The sequence below is a fragment of the Argiope bruennichi genome, chromosome X1 (genome assembly GCF_947563725.1).
Source record: "Argiope bruennichi chromosome X1, qqArgBrue1.1, whole genome shotgun sequence".
NCBI lineage: Eukaryota > Metazoa > Arthropoda > Arachnida > Araneae > Araneidae > Argiope > Argiope bruennichi.
This window is the reverse complement of record NC_079162.1, coordinates 80,407,792-80,429,606: the sequence shown is the minus strand read 5'-3', so window position 1 is coordinate 80,429,606 and position 21,815 is coordinate 80,407,792. Positions and strand designations below refer to the sequence as shown.

At 28.1% G+C, this 21,815-nt stretch overlaps 1 protein-coding gene across 2 annotated transcripts in view; it reads left to right on the top strand.

The window, feature by feature from the left end:
* LOC129958123 (spectrin beta chain, non-erythrocytic 1-like) overlaps positions 1-21,815 on the top strand; it is a 143,207-nt gene that overhangs the window by 95,114 nt on the left and 26,278 nt on the right. For both annotated transcript variants that reach the window (XM_056070320.1, XM_056070319.1), the window contains exons 46-59: positions 932-1,022; positions 2,295-2,453; positions 4,661-4,837; positions 10,960-11,043; positions 12,110-12,225; positions 12,900-13,014; positions 13,717-13,830; positions 14,234-14,355; positions 16,580-16,640; positions 17,606-17,707; positions 18,448-18,636; positions 18,808-18,885; positions 19,733-19,990; positions 21,147-21,431. In XM_056070320.1, coding sequence (XP_055926295.1) covers positions 932-1,022; positions 2,295-2,453; positions 4,661-4,837; positions 10,960-11,043; positions 12,110-12,225; positions 12,900-13,014; positions 13,717-13,830; positions 14,234-14,355; positions 16,580-16,640; positions 17,606-17,707; positions 18,448-18,636; positions 18,808-18,885; positions 19,733-19,990; positions 21,147-21,431 — 1,951 coding nt within the window. The remainder of the gene's footprint in view (positions 1-931; positions 1,023-2,294; positions 2,454-4,660; positions 4,838-10,959; positions 11,044-12,109; positions 12,226-12,899; positions 13,015-13,716; positions 13,831-14,233; positions 14,356-16,579; positions 16,641-17,605; positions 17,708-18,447; positions 18,637-18,807; positions 18,886-19,732; positions 19,991-21,146; positions 21,432-21,815) is intronic.

The window sequence follows — 21,815 nt, the reverse complement described above, 5'->3', positions numbered from 1 at the left end:
TATTAAGTAGTATATATGAAGCTTAGGTCTGGAGGATATAATTTATATGAAAATATGAAGCAATATGATATGTGTCTGACATAAGCTTTCCTTCTGTATGGTTTGAATTATAGTGATCAATAATTCACTTGTAAATCGAAACAATTCGCTCGAAATCGATGTGGGAAGGATGGATCGTGGAAAACGTGTTGGAGAAGTGATTTCTCATTGCGAGGGAAAAGAACAGACGCGTAATTGGATCATTTTTTTTCAGAAGACTGAAGGCTTTGGCTTGCACTTAAAGTAATGGTTACAAGCGGCGTCTACTGCAGCGAATATTTTATTTTTATGATTTATTCGAAGTGAAAATATAAAAGGAAATTTTATTAATATGCTATACAGGATAAATATTTAAGCATTATTTTAGGTAAACAATAGCTCGCACCACAGTAACATAACGGTTTTGCAACCGTCGGCATGCAACAGTAATGGTTTTACAACTTAAGCACAGCAAAACATTGCGTATTCACTTCTGAACCAGTAGAATGGTAGTTGCGAGTTAATAAAATCAGCATTTCCTTAGTAAGGTTAAAGTTCTTCTTTTTGGAATACGAGTCCTATAGACAATTTAAGAACTAACGAGAATTCATAGGCAATTGAAGGACTAACCGGAATTCAGATTTGCATAGCATAAGGCCATAGCCCATACCCTTAGCCAAAAACTGTCTATTCTGTGAACGAAAATAATATCCTTTTTATAAATACAATAATTCTCAAAGATCTTTCAAAATAAATATAAAATGAGAAACAAAGAACGAACAGTACTAATAATAGCAATAAGAAAATTGATCTCGCCACGCAGATTTTCTTATCAAATATAAGATTTGCTTCTTTAAGTTTTCTGTTCTTTTGGAAGTTTTTCATGATAAATTAAACCAATTCCCTTTTTCAGGAAGAAACGTCTTGCAGAATTCAGCTCAGAGAGAACAAGGGCTTTAACTGAAGCATTACAACAAGCAAAATTTAAAAGGGACACAATTGAAGTAAGTTTTTAAAAAATCATTCATACTTTTCATTCATAATTTGAAATTCGATGAACATCATGTTTCATGATTATTTTAGAACTATATTGTACATACATAAAACAGAGAATATATATAATTTTTGAAAGAGATATTTCATGTTTAATAAAATCATCTCTAGAAACAAATCTAAATCTGTAAGGGAAATTATTTATTATATTGATATTTTCTCAATGAAATTTAGTATCCAAAATATTAAATACGCCTTTTTTAACTTTAAAAATATTGTTTTGGACAATAATACACTAATGGAAAGTGGCTACTGCTACTCTAATAAGGCCTACACTGAAATAACTGCCAAGAAATTCCTACATTACAGAATACCTTATGAAAGGATTTCATAGACACTAAGAAAATAAGACCCTAAATAATCTGAATACTTATTTAAACATACACAACTTTTTGACCAGACAAATATATACAAGACTATTTATTATCAATGCAGATAAATATTATTCAAACGCTTAAGGTATAAAATAGAATTCAAAACGTCCTTCACAAAATCCTACTTGTAATATTCCATTGGTAATAAACCAATTATACCGTATTTCACAATCATCCAACACGGCTGCAGAAATTATGAATGAAAAATGACCTAACTCAGAATACCGGCTCTCGCTTGTTTTGGGGGTACATCAATGGTGATGTTGCCTGGTTAATGGGTCTGTTGCCGATGACCGGATGTAACTTTTTAGGGTCAAATTGCTGATGAGCCAGTGATGATTATTCGTGCAGACCACAGTACTCATATTGCCAAATTGTTGTTTGAAGCGACCTGGTCATTCAGTTTTTCCGAACGGCCAGTAACAAGAGATGGTATTTATTATAGACATACTAGGCTTCACAAAACCTTATATATAATATTCGCTCCAAACGAAACGACACTAGGGTGGTTACACAACAAATTCAAACACATTGCCAGCACCTAGCATTCTTTAGAACAGTAAAACTTTATATCTAATACGCCCTGAATAACAAGAGCATCCTGTCCCCAGGTGGTGTGACTTGTCATCAAGGAAACAAATTAATCAGATTCTTTCTTACTATAACTGCAGTTAGCCTAGAATCCAAAGATTGAGCCACTGCAGTTTATTATTATTATGCTTTGCTTTTGTGTGTGAATTCAGCTTTTAAAGATAAAATTAATACATTAGATTTTTCTCAGTTAATATTTTCTATTAGTTTTATTTAACATGACATCCGAAAATTACTTGTAATGACGTTTTCTTACAGGCTGAAGCATGGATACAAGACAAGAAAACTAAACTTCGCCACGTGCTGAAGGATTATCATAAATTAAGTGATGAAGAGAAGATAAAATGTCTGCAGAAACAACTAGCAGTTCAAGCTGAGTTGGATGCTCATGAGCCTTTTATAAATAATTTAGTACAGGTAATGTGTTTATAAATATTTTTATTCGAATTTTGTATTGCCTTTCGTTTACTATTGATTCATTTGTTTGTAAATGGTCAAAAGAATAGAAAATGGGGGAAAAAATTAAATTATGGAAAAGGATTTATTTCTGGATTGGAAATGATTCATTCTGGAAAAGGATTCTTTTATTATTTTTCATGATTTTTAAAGTAGATATAACGAGATATAAATGAATGTAAATTTAAGTAGCCCATATATTTGTATAAAGTTATTTTGATTACGTTTGAATTTTGAAAATAAATTTCTTATATTTATTTCATTCACAAATGTAATATTTAAAAATATTTAATATCTCAGAATAAATAATAAATACTAATATAAAAGGATAGGTGTCTTTAAATCTTCAAAATACTTCGTTCCCCTTTTACGTATGCTTTTCAGTAAAAATATCTGACAACTCAGAATAAGAATTTAGTTAAGGGGAATTCCATTTTAATATCCTACCAAACACTCTGATCCGAAAATATAGAAAACTACAATTTATGGATCCCCTTTTAAAATTTTTCATTTTACTGATAATAAAGAAAACACAGTAGCCCCTCTGTCCATAGTAGCCCTTTTTGGCAGATAACAGGCCAGAAGACTGACGGATTAAAGAAAACGGCGGATACGCTATGGTTCATCTAAAAAACACATTTTAATAGCAAAACTTAAGTTTATTGCATGAGGTAAACAAAATTATGTATATAATAAATATTACAATATATAATTCATAATTTGAGCAACAGTTTATTATTAATAACGTAACAAGATAATTGACATTCTCATGTCGTGACTTATTTTCCTTTTCCCGTTTCCTATTCGTCTTTTTGAAAACGAAGGACTACCGGAAAGATGGTAAGTTTTGCATTATAGAGAGATTTCTCCATATTAGCAAAAAATGACCAATAACATTCTCAAGTTATCTTCACGATATTGTCTGATATTCAGAAACGCATCGCATTGCGGATATATCGTATAATATTTAGTGTTAGTAGGACTGCAATATCTTTTTGCCTCAAAATGTTTTTTTCTTTATCATGGTACATTTTATTTCTAAAAATAAAGGTTAAGACTAATTTTTTCATGACAATATTGTCTTAAAAATAAACAGAAGTTATCTTAAAAAGAAATGCGTTATTGGTATTCTAACACAGGACTCAAAATGCTGGCAAGATCTTAAAACCATTTATTTATTTCAGTTTAACTGGTTTATCATGAATGATTTTATTTTCTATAAAATGTATAAGTAAATCAAACAAAGGTTCCAAGTTTCATCACAAGCATGAAAATTTGTTGGCTAGATTCACAAATCATTTAAGAAATATTTTAATTTTTTCACACTTTTATCCCGCTTTTAGAACAGGAAACAATAGTTTGAGGGCTACAAACACAGATGTTTTTCTTTGACATAATTGTTAAGCAAGCTGTTTGATTTTGAATTTTAGAAAGCATTTATCTTGCAAAAACAATTTTTCTTTCTAAAAGTACAAGAAAAAGGAAGCTCTGCTTCTTAAACTTTAACTTGAAGTTACTTTTTGAATTTTAATGAGCAGGGAAATTATGCAAATCATAAGTGGTAAACGAACACGAGTTCGTGGACTTTATTTTTGAAGTTAATTTAAAACACTGAAGTAAATCTTTTTAAATTTAGGATTCAGTTAATATCTGGACTTGTGAAACCAGGTTTACGCCAAAAACATATATCGAAAAATTTACTTGCAAATTTCATTTAATGTTCTTTTAATCCTCATACCTAATGGATATGCATCACTGTAAAATTGTCAAACTATAATTTTTTTAACAGTACTTCCGAATTGTGGTGGTCATCAAAATTAAAACTAAAGCAAACTTACTGGACGAAAACTGAATGTGTCTCAAGCGAAATTTCATTTATACACACATATATATAAGATGGGGTTTAGACAGCATTTTATCAATTGGGAAATGTTTCATGAGCTTGGCAATTAAACCGTACAGCAATCTTAAGTCTCACCATTGATTGCAGCTGAGAAAGAGTAAATTATTAGAAAATATAAAACTTTATTTTTTCATAATCTGTCTTGAAGTGATAATTTTAATTCTGCACCAATTATATTTTTTTTATGGTTTATAAGATTTTTAACAGAAAGAAATGGAGATTTTCAATGGTTTCAATATAATGTGTGTGTGTGTTATTTTTCCAGCAAAGTCACAATTTTCCAGCAGATTCAGAGATGCAGACTAGAGTGCAACTTATTTTGGAAGATTGGGAAGAAGTAAAAAGCAATGCAGCTCAAATTGGAAACGATCTATCACAGGCTAGGGACATGCTGCGTATCCATGATCTGTTTGAAAAGACAGAAGTGTGGATAAAAGAAAAGGTTTACATTTTTCATTTTTTTAAAACAATTTTTTGCTGAAAAATTTTGTTAATTAAATCAAATTATTATTAATACCCATTTTATTATCCCTAATTTATTTGTTAATTCTTGCTAAACCTTAAAAGAAATATTAAAAAATAATTAACATTTTAGAATAAGTAAGAGTTATTATTAAAAATGACTTGCCTCATTGCATTTTTAAAGAAACTACCATCTTAGAATAAATAATTTTAAATATAATTAGTATTAGAAGAAATAATTAATATTTTCACAAAAATTACTAACATCTAAAATAAATAATTAAGACTATTAAGGAAATGGCATAATTCTTAATCTTTTAAAAATATTTCCTAAGTTTTTTACATATTTTTTATGCAAACCTGTTAACTTAATTGTAGTTAAGTGAATATGTGAATTAACGGCATATAAAAAATTAATAACTAAAAGGTATAATTACTTAGTCAATAGTGCTTAATACAATAAATAATTTTAGGGAATTTTAATAATGCTGAAAAAGTGATTAATTAATAAATTAGCAATGCAAAAAAATGGTTTTCATTTTGTCTTTTATTAATACTTGACAAGAAAATCTTGAAATCATCATCAAAAAAAAAAAATAATAATAAAGTTATTTACTAACTTGAACATTCAGCGAACTAGGTCATGAAATTTGCCATATGGATTTAACAACAAAATTAAACATCTGTATCAAATTTTAGACTACATTTGCAACTGTCTGTCACCATATTAGCGACAGTCTATGTTTCTGTTAGACAAAGATATTTTTAAAAAACGTGGAGCAGAAGGCTAAACACATCATTAGATAGCATTGCAACTTTAAAACATATCGAAATAAATTATGGTAACTTTTTAGAAATTGGATTAAGTCATACAAAATTGTAAGAGAAGTTGGCGAAAAAAGAAAAAAAAAAAAGAAATTTTAATCCTTCGTACTTTTGACGAATTATTTCAAATGACATCAACTAATTAAAAATGATAAAATAAAAATAAAAATAATGTCTACTTCCCATTTTCATCAGTCGTCATTATAATTTTAAAAACCACGCGATTCACTTGAAGGTCACGTATAGTCTTATTCATAGAAAAAAAATCATTTCCATGATTTACAAAACAGCATTTCGTATTTAAAATTTAATGATTTTGCATACTTAGAAAAATAAAACACATTACAAATCAAAGTATTTCTTCTTCTTTTTTTTTCTTAATCGCGCACAAAAATTATTTTAATCGTCAAAAACTTGACTTCGAAATTTTTAAAAATCTTCAAGTTTTAGACTTCTTTGCGGCAGAAAATTTCCGATTTGAGGGAGGGTCATGGAGTTCTTGAACTTAAGTCTCTTAACCTCGGGACATAACATGGCATGCATGGCTCGGGACAGCATGATAATGAGATTACTTAGTACGTGGTTGTGCTTAGATAATAAATGATTTGTAGCAAAAAAAAAACCATTCATGCCTGTCTGTCCACACAGTAACTTCTAAATATGATCATTATACTAAAATTGCATATCTCTATCAAATTTAGGGGTGTATTTTAGAAAATTTGTGTGTCAATATAAGTATGGGCGGAAGGACTCAAAACTACAAGGTCTTGGATAGATGAAATTTAGAAAATGTACAAGATTTTCTTTACATCGCTTTTGTAGATTCGTATGAAATTTTGGATCAAATACGTTAAATGGTAAACAGTCAGTCTATCTTTATGTATGTAAGAACGGAATTCAAATGTACAAACTTATACAAAAATTATAGGCTTGCATCAAATTTTAGAAGATATTCATAAACGATACATTTTCAAAATACTTACTCGCTTTTGTGCTTTTGTGATGAAACTGAGCTCAAACCGCATATTTACGATGCTTTTAAAATGCCTTTTACTGTACTTACAAAAAGAAATTATATGTAAGTAATAACTTTAATTTATCAGCGTTCTTAAAATTAATTATTTTCTAAAAATTTGAATTAAAACCTCATTTTAACTTCTAACTTGTGCGGAGTTTTGTTATATATTTCTCCTGCCCTGATTTCTGTAACTTTAACTGTCCAATATTAAACTGCAATATCACATGAAAATCACGTAGCTAGACACATACAGACGCTTGCTCAACTAAATTTCGTAAAAATTCCATTTTGAAATTGTATAAGCTTTGAATACCTTTCCTCAGCCTCTTTTTCCTTTTTTTCCCCCTTGCTTTGCAGAGTTCACGGCATAATGGACATGATTTTAACAAAGAACTAACAGCTGCTAAAAAATTGAACATTTTGCTTAATCATGAGAAAGAATAATAAAACTGTGATTTCAAAAACTATAACTTCTCTCTAGCTAATTTACTAAAAGTTTTTTTTTACATTATTAATATTTTATTTATATTATTTTATTTATTTATATTATTTTATTTATTTATATTATTTTATTTATTTATATTATTTTATTTATTTATATTATTTTATTTATTTATATTATTTAATTTATATTATATTATTTTATTTATATTATTAATTATATTATTTATTCGCTTTCGCATTTTCATTTATTTGCAAAGAAAACAATATATAAATAGTTAGATAGTTGTTAATGCGTTTGTTCGTTCTCTTATTGCTATTCCGCTCAATGAAAATAATAAATATATTTATTTGATACATACCATTGTTTTGTATATGAAAAGAAAAACACCTTTTTCTCAGATAAAATCATAGGAAAACTAAGACAGAAATTAAAAACTAGTTTCATTGAAAAGAATTTTTTTCAATCTGAAGATGGTATAGTTGCTCTTAGTAAATTAATTACTTTATATTGGAAACTTAAAATTAAATCATAAAATTAAAAAAAAAACAATGACAGAGAATAAGTGCCGAAGGTTATTTTGAATTCTTTAAAAGGAATTTCATTCATGCATTTGAACGTTTGGCTATACAGGCACAATCATTTTTGACCACAATCTATAAATGACATTTTTATAAGGAAGTAGGCGAAAAGTTCGAGAAGAGAAAATTCTTGATTTTTAACAATATGTATTCATTTGTCCTATTTTTGATTTTCAGCAAAACATTTCCTCGTTTTAAAAATTCTAATTTCATTCGTGACATTTCTGGTGTCCTTTAAAAGGAAGTAACAAAAAGAACCACTTTAAAGCTAGATAATTATATTCCACGCTTAAAAAATAATTAAAGGCTTCACAAATTAGTCGAATCATTTCGCTTCCCTATTAATTTCATGCCTTTTTTCTTTATTCAAGTTGAATTTTTAAACTTGTCTAAATAGATCGTTTACCTTGTAAAAAATAACTAACAATATCCAGGCCCAGTTTACCTTGAAATCTGATCTCGAATATGAATGGAATCTCTTTGGGAGTTCTTAAAACTTGATCTGAGAGTTGTTTCCTTTCTTGTTAGCTCAAACAGTTTATAAAAATATTGTCTTGTTTTTTTCATTCAATTTAAAAATAAATCCAAAGTATTTATTAACTAATTTGTATAATTAAGCAATAATATTAATTTATAAAAACAATTAAATTATCATTTAAATTTATTACGATTAAAGAATTTTCAACCTTTTCTGATAAATTATAAAAAACATAAATTAAAACCATATAAGACATAAAGTAATTACATTTTTTTTAATCAAAAACATTTTAAAAAGCTCATCGAAATTGGTCTCCTAGAAACTTTCTCTTTAAATGCACTTGCGTATTATTAACCATATGTCACTGTCAAGCCAGAGTCAGAAAAGAACCCTTTAGAGTCCGATCTTTGGCGATTAATCATTGGTTGCATTTAGTTCAAAATTATCAGAAAGCTGAAATGTGTATTTTGGTCGCCTTTTTTACGACAATTAAAACCAAATTTGATACAAAAGTACAATTGCAGTCACAAAAACACAAACCAAATTTTATATATTCAAGTAATTTCGTTTTTAAGTTATCGCGCTTACAAGCTTGTGAAAGTACAAACCGACAAACTGTCCATCTTTTAACGGATTTGTTTTCAAATTTGATACATACCTGCCTTTTAGATGTTAAATCGGTGTACCAAATGTTATCCCTATTGCTGTCTTCGTTTTGTAGTTATGGTGTTGACGCAGCCGGGCATACAGACGTTCTTGGAATGGGTTTTGTTCAAAATTTGATAGAAATCTACGAATGTGGATTAGATACCTTATACCAAATACAATTCTTCTAGCTCAAGTTACCTTGTAATTGTTCAAATTTTTGAGGCCCAGACAGACAATTTTCAAAAATGTGCTTTTCAGACTCATGGAGATCTGAAACGTGTGGATTCGTCAAAATCTCGAATTTAACTTTTTTTGACGATTATAATACTTTGTATTTGTATAACAGAAAGTAATTATGCTTAAAATGATTTCCCATCACTTTTTAGAATAATTTAAATCCCTGAAAACTTGAATCCTCTACAGTATCTTCAGAAGAATGGAATTACCTCTCAAATATTTGAAAGGAATTTTTCTCCCTGTTCATAAAAGCCTTTATTCTCCTTCATTAAAAAATTAATTCATTTAAAACCAATTGAACATTTTATGATTTTTTATTAAATGAAATATCTCTAATTTTATATACTATAGTTCCTTCATTTTATAAAAATATTTTATGTTTATTTTCTTAATAATATTATCATAAAAATATTTAAAATATTTTATGCACTTTTACATAGCCTATTTAATATTTTTTAAGATGGAATTTGGCAATGGATTTTATACTCACTTCTTGACGTACTAGAGTTATGAAACTATGTACTCTAATGTATTTTCGATGGCGATATACTATTTGATGTTTTCAGAATTTGATATCAGTTAATAGATTAATTTAATTTATTTTTGATTTCTTGTGTGTTTCTCTACCTGGTATTGAACTTGAAGAAATACATTTCATGATTTTATAATATTTATAAAAAGGTATTTTTTTAAAAAAAATATATAAAATAATGTATCTGAAATGAAATTTTAGCACTTTTAATAAAATGCATTTTTAAAAATTGTTTTTATTAATTTATTTTTAATCTAATTTTCATATTTCGATGCTTTTATTCGACTAATGATAAATTTTAATAAAAATCGAATAAATTTAGTCTGCTAATAAAAAAAAGTGTTATACTATTTTCGAATCTTTGTGATTTTTTTTTTAATCTTTGGGATAAAAAGTGGTTTGGTTTTGGAGAAATCAATAAATCTTTTTAGATAGTAGAAATTTGATATCTTTTAAAAACGTAATGAATGCAAAACATATAAATACATTTTTCAAATTTTAACATTTATTTTAATTTGAAGACTATTTCTTAAAAACTCCTTTTGTGCATCATCTGTTTTAAAAATAAACTTTGAAATGATAGTTCAGATTTCACTTGAGTAAATCTCCATTTTACTCTCTGAGAAGCAACACTTAAGAAAATCTCGTGTTCATTTTTTTCTAGGAAGTCTTAATCTGTTTACAGGCCTCATTTCACATTTTTTCAGCAATTCGTTTATTGTAAACTATGATACAGTTCGTTTACAAGTAGTATTTTAAGAAATATTAAATAAAAAAAAGTAGAGCTTTATATTTTATAGAAACTAATTTTATAGCAATATCTTAAATGTATCTTGAATTCGAAATTACTGGCATGTAAATTATCATTAATTACGAAAATGTCGATTTTGATATTTAGCTCTTATAAATAAATTATCGAGCTAATCATGGTCAATAAATGACATACTTTTGTGACCATAAAACTGTTATAATAAACTAAAAATTACCACTTTCTACTGAAATAAACTTCAAAAGTGGATTTATTATAAAAATAATTATTAAAGTAATGAATAATCCTGGTATTTGCTAAAAATATTATTTTTAAATAAACACTGCTCTAATTCTGATAAGAAAAGGCGTTCTATTTAAGCACTTCTTCATATTTTTGATTGATATCAAAAATATGAAGAAGCGCCTAAATTTTTCTAAATTAAAATTATAAAAGTATTATATTAATAGTATTTTAATATTTAGAACAGCATCTGAAGTGCATTTAAATATACATAATGCCTAATAATTTAGTCGTATCAGTGTATTGTAAAATTCAATCGATGCATTAAAATTTTTTTTTTCATATCATAGGAGTTGATGATTCAAGCAAATGAAGTTGGAAAAGATTATGAACATTGTATGACACTCCAGAACAAACTAGATGATGTGTATTCGGTAAGTTCTGCTTCTCAAAATTATGTAGCTTTTATAAAATTTTCATGAGGTTATAGACATAGAATCATATTACTTAATAACTGATTAATTAAGTATTGAAAACGAATCCTGAGAATAAAACTAAAATCTTAAAAAAATCAATGAAAACTTTGAAAATTTCATTTTTTTTTAATTTTTTGTTTGGAAATTTCTTCTCAAATTTAATTCGAACTGTGAAAAATAAGTTTTCTGAAACTCTAATACCTTTATTCCCATTTTTATAAATGATAAAAATACTCATTGTTATCAGGGAATTGTTTTTGTATCTGACAGGCATTGAATAACCACATTTTAAAATGAATTCGAAAGTTAATCCAATGCTACAAGAGTTAAGTATAAAACTTTTTTTAAATTCATGTTCAAGATCTCAAATTACATCAATAACCAATTATTAACGCATACGTTACAATTCATATAACAAACAACCTAGCATTGTTTTTTTTCTCCTTTTAATGTCCTTTTCGCATTTTTTTTTTAAATATTCAATTAAAAATTTAGTATAATTTAGTTAATATTAGTTAGCATTTTTAGTCCCATTAATATAAGTAGAAAAGTTTTGTAACCTTAAAAAAACAAGCAATTCCAGAACAAATATATTACACGAGGAAACTTAACTGAAAAATAAATTCATAAAATATCTAAACTGAAAGAGAACGTGTACATTCTTTGATACTATAATTTCTCAGTAATATCAGTTATATCGAAATGTCGTATGTCAAAATCATACTGCAAAATATAAAATATTTTGATGACAGTTGACACTAGTGACACATAATATTTGTGCAACAATAATCGCATATCACATACAACAATTTGAAAGCTGATGTAGTTAATTTCTACTAACGTTTTACATTTTTAAAATGATTTGTCAAATTTGACATATGACATAGTGATATAATATTTACGATATAACGCCTTAAGAAATCTCAGTAATAAAATCCAAGGTTTGATTTGTTTGATAATATTTTTTGATTAATTTTCCCTCTCTTCCTTCATGAAATATGAACGAATTAATGCGTGTTTCTAGGACAAGAAAATCGGAACAGAAGGTTTTCTAAGAGAAATGCAGGAGTTGGCTTATAAATTATCTAGAAATGAAGATCAAAAAGGAGTTTACATTCGTTACGAGAGGATATGGGAAAGGTAAATATACGAAATTTATGCTTATATAACTTCATATGAATTTTTTGTATCATCTCTCGTTTAACAAGTAATTTTCTTTATATAATTCCTTTTTATTTTTTTATTGTATATGACAAGTTATATGACGATTACATGACTATACAAAGAGAAAGTCATGTAATCGTAAAAAAATTATAGTCGTAAAAGTTTGTTTCTTGGTATATATCTTGGTCTCAAAAAGTAGCGGAATCTTATAGTCAAAAAAGTATTGACAAAAGATGTCTTGCACATTCTTTAATGTTAATAATCAAGCTTATTTAAGAAACCATCTTTGTTAAGATATTTGATAAAAATTCATTAAAGAACTATATCTTCAAGTTTTATATCTCCTAAAATCAGAGAAAAACTATTTTTTAAATTATGTCTGCCCTGTCATCATTTTTTCTGTGAATTCAACCGCCTTAAAGAGCAATGACCTGGACGGTTTCTAAATCAATATTGATATGAATAAATTTTTTTTAGTTATTTTTCTATAAATGCTTTGCAAACTAGAATAAAATGTATATAATTTTGCCTTTTATAAAAATTTGATCTCACCATAAAAGTAAAATAGGATGTTACAAGCTAATGAATAATTTTGGAAAGAATATGCTATTAAATATGAATAATAAAATTATGACCTGCCCATTTTTAAGATGGAATTTGTTGAAAGAAGAGATACAGCTATATAGGAAAAAACTGAAAGATGCAGCTCAAGTACACTCTTTCGTAAAGGATGTTGACGACACCATTGAGAGAATTCGAGAAAAGGTAAATGATTTTTTTTCTTTTGAAAATCATTGTATTTTGAAAGTTTTTGTAATTTGTTTACTTTATTTTTTTATTATTGAAGCTAGAGTCTAAAAACGGCTTCAAAATTCAAATTATATTAAAATTCTTTAGATTTCGTTTTTTTCACGAAAATTTGTTTCTTTATATGAATTCCAATCTCACATAATGTAGAAGACTCTTGTTGTCGAGTAATTTTTGACATGATTTTTTGTGTAAAGAAAATTAACTAAAAAATCCATCTTTGTTTAAATATTTGATAAATATGTACCAAATAACTATATTAAAATATTTTTTATTTATCATAAAATAATACTTTATTTGTATGCTCAATTTTTCTATATAAATATACACTTGAATATTTCGAAACTTTTTCAGCTAAAAGTGGGATCATGGAAAAATTCTTGAAATTAAGAGTTAAAAATTTTAAAAGCAATATCAATGCTTCAATATATGCCTCTCATAACTTAATCGAAAATTAAAACATTCCCAGAAGATTTATTCCACAGCAAATTCGATAATGAAATAAAACAAGTGTAGGTTTTTTTATGTTTATTTGTGAAAACAAATAAAATGTTTAAGTAGAATTCAAACTTTAGATGAATATTTTTTGGTAAACTTTTTATTAATTAAAAAGGATTTTGACTTTATAATAAAAAAAATATATATTTATTTGCTTTATAGAATTTAGTTCTGTCTACAAGGGAAGAAGCTACCGAACTTAGTGTGGTCCAAGTAATGCAAAGGAAGCTCGAATCAGTGGAAAGAGATTTAACAGCCTTGGATGATAAGATTAAAGTAAGAGTCATTTGTTTATCCATAAGTGCCATTAGTTCTAATTTCTAATTCTTTTATAATTGCGAGTAACATATCATGTAACTTTTTTTAAAAAATTTCAATTATTAATTTATGATATTTGTTATATAAACTAAGAATAAAAACTAGAAATCATAATTGCTTATACCAATAATTTCAAGATATCTTTGAATTTATTAACATATTTTTTTTTTTTGCAACATAATTTCAGTGTAATTGTATTTTTTTTTAAAAAATTATGCATTAGAGAATGTTAAAAGAAATTATTGTATACGAAAATGAAATGATTCAGGGAGATATTTTTTCCTATCTATGTTTTTGCTTATCTTTAATGAGTTTATCAGATAAAATCAGGCATCGAAATCAGTATTTTTTAAATATTTAGGAACAAGAAAAGGAAGCTCTTAAGCTGGCTGCAATACATGAATTATCTGCTGGAAGAATAATGGACAAGATGGATCACGTTCATCGAGAAAGAAATGCTTTGGAGGAAGAGCTGAAAGCGAAGTAAGAAATGTTGTGAGGACGGTAGTTCAGAATAATCAATCGCTATCCATGTAAAACAAAAATATTGCACAGTAAAATTTCATGAGTTTAAACAATTTTGCAATATCGCCTAATGGCGTAAAAAGGCTCGAGTAATATTATGGAATGTCTCGTGTTACTTAGATAGGTAAATACAAGGGATACTTGGACGTGGAAATACGTCTATCCACAATTATTTTGCCTTCAAATTTATAAAGAAAGTTGTTTCCTTCTAGGTAACCAATCGAAGTATAAATAATAAAGTAGATTGAATAATATATTTTTTAAAAAATCGCTGAACGCTGTATCAGGTTGTTCTTCATATTTTAGCAAATTCGTAAAAGTGCACTATTTTTAAGAACTAAATTTAATATATATTTGTATTACAATATAAGAATACTACAATAGTTTCTTTAATTTCTGTTTCCATTTTGGGGTTCCTTAGAATGGAATGTAGAGACAAGTTAAGCCTTTTCAGTTATTTTGATGTGTTTTCTTAAGAAATAAATAAATGTAAATGAAGCAGTAAAAACTTACTGTCTTCCCATAATGGCATATTTAATTTAGAAGCGATATGTTCAGACTTAATGTTTCGACGTGTAACATTTGACAAGCACACCATAACGCCTACATAGAGTGGTTCGGAACTTCACTAACAAACTCCTTTAAGGGTAAGGTCTTGGTAAACACCTGTTGCAGCCAAAGATGGGGGTGGGAAAGTAATGAAATATCCCTTGACTTAAGTGGTATATCAGACTTAGGAGTGATATGTTCAGGCTTAATACATGCAACGTTTGACAAGTTTAGTTTGGTTTAGTTTAGTTCTATTAACGTCCCGTTTAAAGCAACACTAGGGCTATTTTGGGACGGACCTCATAATTTTGAACCTAGGTCAGATGACGAGGACGACTGAGCTGGCACCCCCCTCGCCACACCACGCCGCACCAGCGGGAGGACGTTTGGTCTTGACGAATTTAACGTGCAACAGACCCCCTTACACGACGGTTCTTCGGTGGAATCGGGACACGAACCTGAAACCCTCCGGTTCCGAAGCCGAGATCTTACCACCAGGTCACCACGGCCCGCAACGTTTGACAAGGACACTATAACGGCTCTAATTGTTAACACTAAATAGGGTGGTTCGGAACTTCACCGATAAACTTCTGAGGGTAACGTTTAAACATACACCAATTGCAACAAAAAATGGGGTTGGACAAGTAAAGGATAGCCCTTTGCTTTAACAACTTCTTGCTCTATAACAACGGTTGTTTGTCCTTGTACGTACAATCACTCATAAAAGATTTTCAGAGGAGTTCCGGATCAGCCTTACTTTTAAGGATGCGATATGTTTAAAGACATCTCGAATTAAAGAGTGCAATAATTACGTAGGTATGGGAATTCTGCGTAGTATTTATGAAAGTTGTTCGTTAAAACTTACATTGATTTGTGATTAGCTCGTTAAAAGAAACAAAGAAAAACTTTTAGCTCATTGAAAAAACAAGAAAATGCCTTTTCTTCAAAATATGGTTCTGAAGGTAAAGCTGAATCCTCTACAACAACGTCAGTTGCCGAAATCTCGGTTGGAAAAAGGCAGTACTCCACAGACATCATCACATATTTAGAGAAATTTCAAAATCATTATCTAGTTTAAGTAGGTACCGAATAGTTAGATGATTGATTCTGTCAAGTTCATGGAGAAACTAAACTACTTAAGAGAACCTTTTGCTCATTCAAAAGGTCTGTATTGTTAACATCCGAATATTATTTTTTCGTCATGACATTCATCAGGCTTCGCACATCTATAACCAAAGTACAGAAGTTTGCAGAAATTTCACATTATATTGTGCCACAAGCTCCATATGATCTTGATATTGCAACATGTACTCTCGTTCCTTGTGCTCACTACAAAATTTCTTTACGAAAAAAATTCCGAACTCCTAAAAAATAACTGAAATAAAAGAAATTCAGAAAAAGGGACAAAAGCTTCCAAAGAAATTGCATTGCCTAAGACCTTAAGTTTGGAGAAATTAGATCGAAGCTAATAGACGATATCTTTAAATAATAATACATTTTATAATGTGAACTTAGTTGAACAAATTATTTAAAATCTAGCTGTTTTCGGGTAAAATAATGAGCATTTTTCTCCTAAATTTAATCTTTTAAATCAATAGATTTAGAATTCTAATAACATTTTACCTTGTTTCAGGAAAGAATACATGGACACGGCTTACACCAGCTTAAAATTCATTAAGGATGTAAACGACTTTGTAAGTACGGCAGTATAAAATTTTGGAAAGGATTGCAAATATTTCGTTTTTTTAAGAGTGTATATATAAGATAAATGTGTGTAATTAAGTGCAATAAATGCTATGTTACATCTATATTGGTAAATTAAATAAAAAGGATAAATTTTAAGCACCTTTAACAAGTGAAATGTGAGCAATCAAATAAGGGAACTAGGCTACAAAGCACAGACAGTTTAAGACTGGGTAGTTTAATTTGAAAAGTTAGTAGTAAATTTAAAAAGCATATTATAATAATTCATGAAAATTTATAAAAATAACTTATTAAAATTGATAAATCTAATATTTAGAGCAGAAGAACATACATATTTGTTTTAAATCCAAATAATTAATAAGCTGATTGAAGAATAAAAAAAAAACCCTTTTTCCATTGAAATGCTCATAAGAGATTCTTAGAGTATATTCATGTATCTGTATAGAGTATATTCATCTATCTGTACCTCAATACCTGATGAATATAAATCACATAAAGCCAATTTTTCAGGAGAGTTAAAAATTAAAAATATGTACACGTTGCATATGAAAATGTATGCTCTTATAATCTTTATAATTATAAAAGGAGAATTACCTAGTTTTGGCTTGATGCAAAATTTGACTCTACACGCAACACTATAAAAACCTGAAAAAAACTCATTTTTGAAACTTTGTTTCCAAAATAGATATATTGTAAATAAAATATTCAGAAACCATTGATTATTCTAATGTAAATTTCATTGATGCATACGGTTGTATGTATAGTACGGAAGCCAACCATTAAATTGTGACTGATTATTTCGAGTAAAGATTTAATTCAATAATACGGAAAATTTTAACTGCAAAGTAAAATAATTTGTAAATTATCTCTTTTGAATGCTAAACTATATTTTCACTTTAACACGATTTAATATGTGAATTATCTAGCTGTGTCTGAAACCTTTTTTATGTTTTAGGCTAATATAGTTCACGAAATGGTGACAGAGATAGAGTTTGGAGAAGTTCCTTCTAATAGTACAGATGCTCAAAGTCTTCTAAGAGCTCATGATGATTTCAAAGTAAGTAATTCTATTCCTTTTCATTTATGAAATGGACTTTAATTATGATTTGAATTAGTTTTATCTATTTGTTTTTATATTGTTTGTTTACCTATTTGTTTTAAAATAATAAGCTGTATTTTCCCTATATAGAAAGCGAAGGGTAAACTTTTTCTATCACTCAAAGGAATCAAGCCACAAATCATTATTATTATTATTTGTTTAACTATTTATCTTTATTGTTAAATATTTTAATTTAATTTGACATATTTCACGTTTGTAATGATGAAATTTATAATCGATTTTTCTCTCTCTTTATGATCTGCTAAGATCTTGAAATCTTATGCAATAGGGCATTCTCGGTAAAAACATTATTTTAGTATTTCCAAATTTATCTATCAGTTAATCAATTTGTTTGATTAAATTTTGATTTTACACTAGTGGCGCCCTTTGGCATAGGTTCCAGTATAAATCTTTCTCATGAACTGATTTCAAGATAACATGAGAAAATAACTGATTTCAAGATAACATGATATTCATAATAAATATCTAGAATTTAGAAAATAAGTTAATTTTAAAATTTCTTCGCTTAGTACTTATATAAAAATATGTTTTAAAATCTCTTTTGTTTATGCTTAAGTTTTAAAAATGATAAAACTTAAGCATAAATGTGCTTAAGTTTTATAAATGATTATCAATGTAAAAAGGTATGTTTTAATAATACACTATTGTTTATTACTTATTTATTTACTTTTTTTTAGCCCCAAATAGAGTTACGACAAAAAGAAATAAAATCTCTGCAAGAATCCGGTCAAAAAATTATTCGTCTTCGAGGTGTTCACACTAGAAGCATAGAAGAAAGCCTGAAAACTTTGGAAGATCTTCACAACGATTTAGAAATGGTTTGGGAGTACAGACTAAAAACCCTGTTACAAAGCAGAGATCTTCAGGTAAGCAATATTTATAGCTTGTGAGCACATTTTCGGGATTTATCTGCTAATAATAGAAGTGTGTGAATGTTTGTACAAGAATGAATTGAATATGTTTGTGCATCTATTCGGGACTAGTTAATTTTAATTTTCAATTATTAAATTTTAAAAAAAATGTTTATTTTTTAACAGCTTTTTGTCGAAAAGGCAAAGCAGGTCGAAAACTGGTTATCAGCAAAAGAAGCATTCCTTGCTAACCAAGACATTGGTGTAAGTAAGAAAAACTTTACTTTTACTCTTTTATAAATCTTACTTACTTTTAAAAAATTATTAAATTTTTTTACACATCTTTAAAGAGCATTGATTGATTTTTAAGTATTTAATTATGGACTATGAACAGGGAAAATCATAGTTTCTTATTAATCCATTTACTTCGAATGAAAATCCGCTCCAAGAGCTCAGGCAATTTATTATTTAAAAATGAAATAATAATAATGAAATAATATCATAAAAATGAAATTAGAAAGGAAAAACAAGATACAAACTTTTTTCATATTGACTTACATCTGTAAGCCTTGTGGTATACTTGTTGGCACACAAGGAGTTTATTCATAGAGAACAAAAAAAAAAAAAAAAAAATGCATATTACTATGATACATTTTAAACATTTGATGGTCGTTTTATATATTTTGCTGAGATACTTAGTAGCTGTATGCCGTATATTGGCGAAGAATAAACAGCACCTTAAATTCTTTTTTACAGTATTTTAGGAAAATATTGCGTATCTGAAAATTAAAAATAAACTACGGACTTTTTATAACTTAATTCATCTGGGTGAAACAAGCTTTATCATAAACTGATTAACAGAAAATTATCACATGCTGATAGACAAACAAATATCATAAACTGATAATGAATACTCGTCGCATATTTGTGACGCTGGATTCGTGTAAAGAAAATCGGGAAATCTCATATACGTATGCGATGCTGGAAGCGAAAAAAATTAGAAATGCTGCATGGATTGCATTATAAAAAGGATGAATCTTTTAAGAATAAAAGTTAAAAAATAAAATTTGCACACTAATAATCTTTGCTTCTCATATTCTTTAAAAAATAGGACTCCATGTCAAGTGTAGAGGCTCTGATTCGCAAACACGAAAATTTTGAAGAGATTTGCTTCACGAACTTTGAAAAAATACGAGAAGTTGAAATGATGGCACTGGATCTCAAAGATCACGAAGACTATGAAGTGATTCAGTCTAGATGTGAGGAAATTTGCCGCCGCCGAGATGCTCTACAGGAAGCAAGTGAACGACGTAAAAACACTCTACAAGATGCTAAGGCTCTGCAACAACTTCTGTTGGAGATGTACGAGGTTAGTATTAGGTATTAGTTAGTATGAGAACAGTAATGAGGTATTTATATTGTGAAATAAAAGGTCCATTTAAAGCATAATTATTTCTCATGTTCATGCATAACTTCACTCTAACACAAATTATAATCTCTCCTCTTTGAATCATAACATTAAAAATTAAATTAAATTTCCTTGTACACTAAGCTTTCAAAATTTTAATCAATATTGACTGTTCTGACTATTTTTGCTATTGAACGTAATAAATATCATTTTCCATGTAAAAGAATCCATATTTATTTTATTAAATTAAAAACTATAAGTTAAATTTCAACTAAGTGTAATCGAAAAATTCTTCGTGGATCATTGTCTACTGGTGAAAAGTATTGACAATTAAAAGTATAAGATAGTGGTATTCTAGTCTTTGTAAAATGATCTTGTGTCAGATCAATTAAATATTCATTTTCCGAAGGAGAAAAAAAATTCTTGCACAACGTTTTAAGTTTACAAACATCGCAAAGAGTTTCATTTTCTTTGCCTCAGGTGAAAGACAATGTAAAAATCTAGATTTCATATCTATCAGAGTAGCAAAAATATTTCAAAACATGTTTGAAAACAAAGAATATATCCAATTCTTATAATAACACATATAGATGGAACTCGAATTGTTTTTCTAATGGTTGTTAGCACATATGTTACAGTGGAGAAAAGAAAAAGAAATAATTTTTGTGCTAATGTATATATTAAAAAAAATTGACTTCACTAACATAACTCCCAACTCTAAATACAACTTGAAAGGATAGTTGTTGAAAATACGATATCCATAAAAATGCTAAACATTGAAGAAAAAATTATAATTTTTATTTTTATTTTCCCCTCATATGTACCAATGAAGTTCTTTTCACTTCACATCCCAATCACATGATAAACAAAACTGCGCGCGTCATCCAACATCAAATTGTTCGTTGTCATACACAGTGATATGATGTCACTTCCTTTTTCCTTTTGAAAAATGATCAATGGAATTTAAAATAAAATTAATGTGACACATTTAACATTTATCACGTCAAAATGAATTGACTTTATTGATATTTCTTGAATTGATACATATATTCAAATAGTTAAGTTTTAGTTATAAACAAGCTACTCATTTATAACTTTTTGGTCTCTTTTTTGATAGATTTCGAATTGGATGAGTGAGAAAATTCGAGTGGCCTCAGATGATTCGTATAAGGACTTGACGAATTTGCTAAGCAAAACGCAAAAGCATGCTGCCTTTGAGGCTGAAATTCTGGCAAATCATTCTCGGGTGGTTAGCTTCAAACAACAGGCTGAGAAACTTATAGAAGAGAACCATTTTGCCGCAGTCGAAATTCAAGAACATATCGAAAACTTAGAAAACCTGTGGGAAGATTTGATGAATGAAACAAATTTTAAGAAAGACAGATTGCGAGAAGCATTTGACGTAAGAACATTTTTATAGATATAATATATGATAAATATAAATTACATTCAAAGTGTCTAAGTACTCCTAATATGAAATATAAACTATTTGTTACTACATGCTCCAAATTCTGGGAATAATTTTGCCACTCATAAACACATATCAATCTTTTAAGTAGGCTTGGTAACAAATAACAACTAATACGACGCCTTCTTACTTTTTTTGGACTAGTGTTTACCATTTGTATTCATGATTGTTAAGTGTTAGGCATTAAGCTCTTAGTAAAGTATTCACCCCGAATCATTATCTCCACCACATACCTTATCTCCTTAATCTTAATGTTACCTGTTCGCCAATGTATGTGTGTGTACGAGTAAAAAAAGCCGCCCACACACTAAAAGGTAA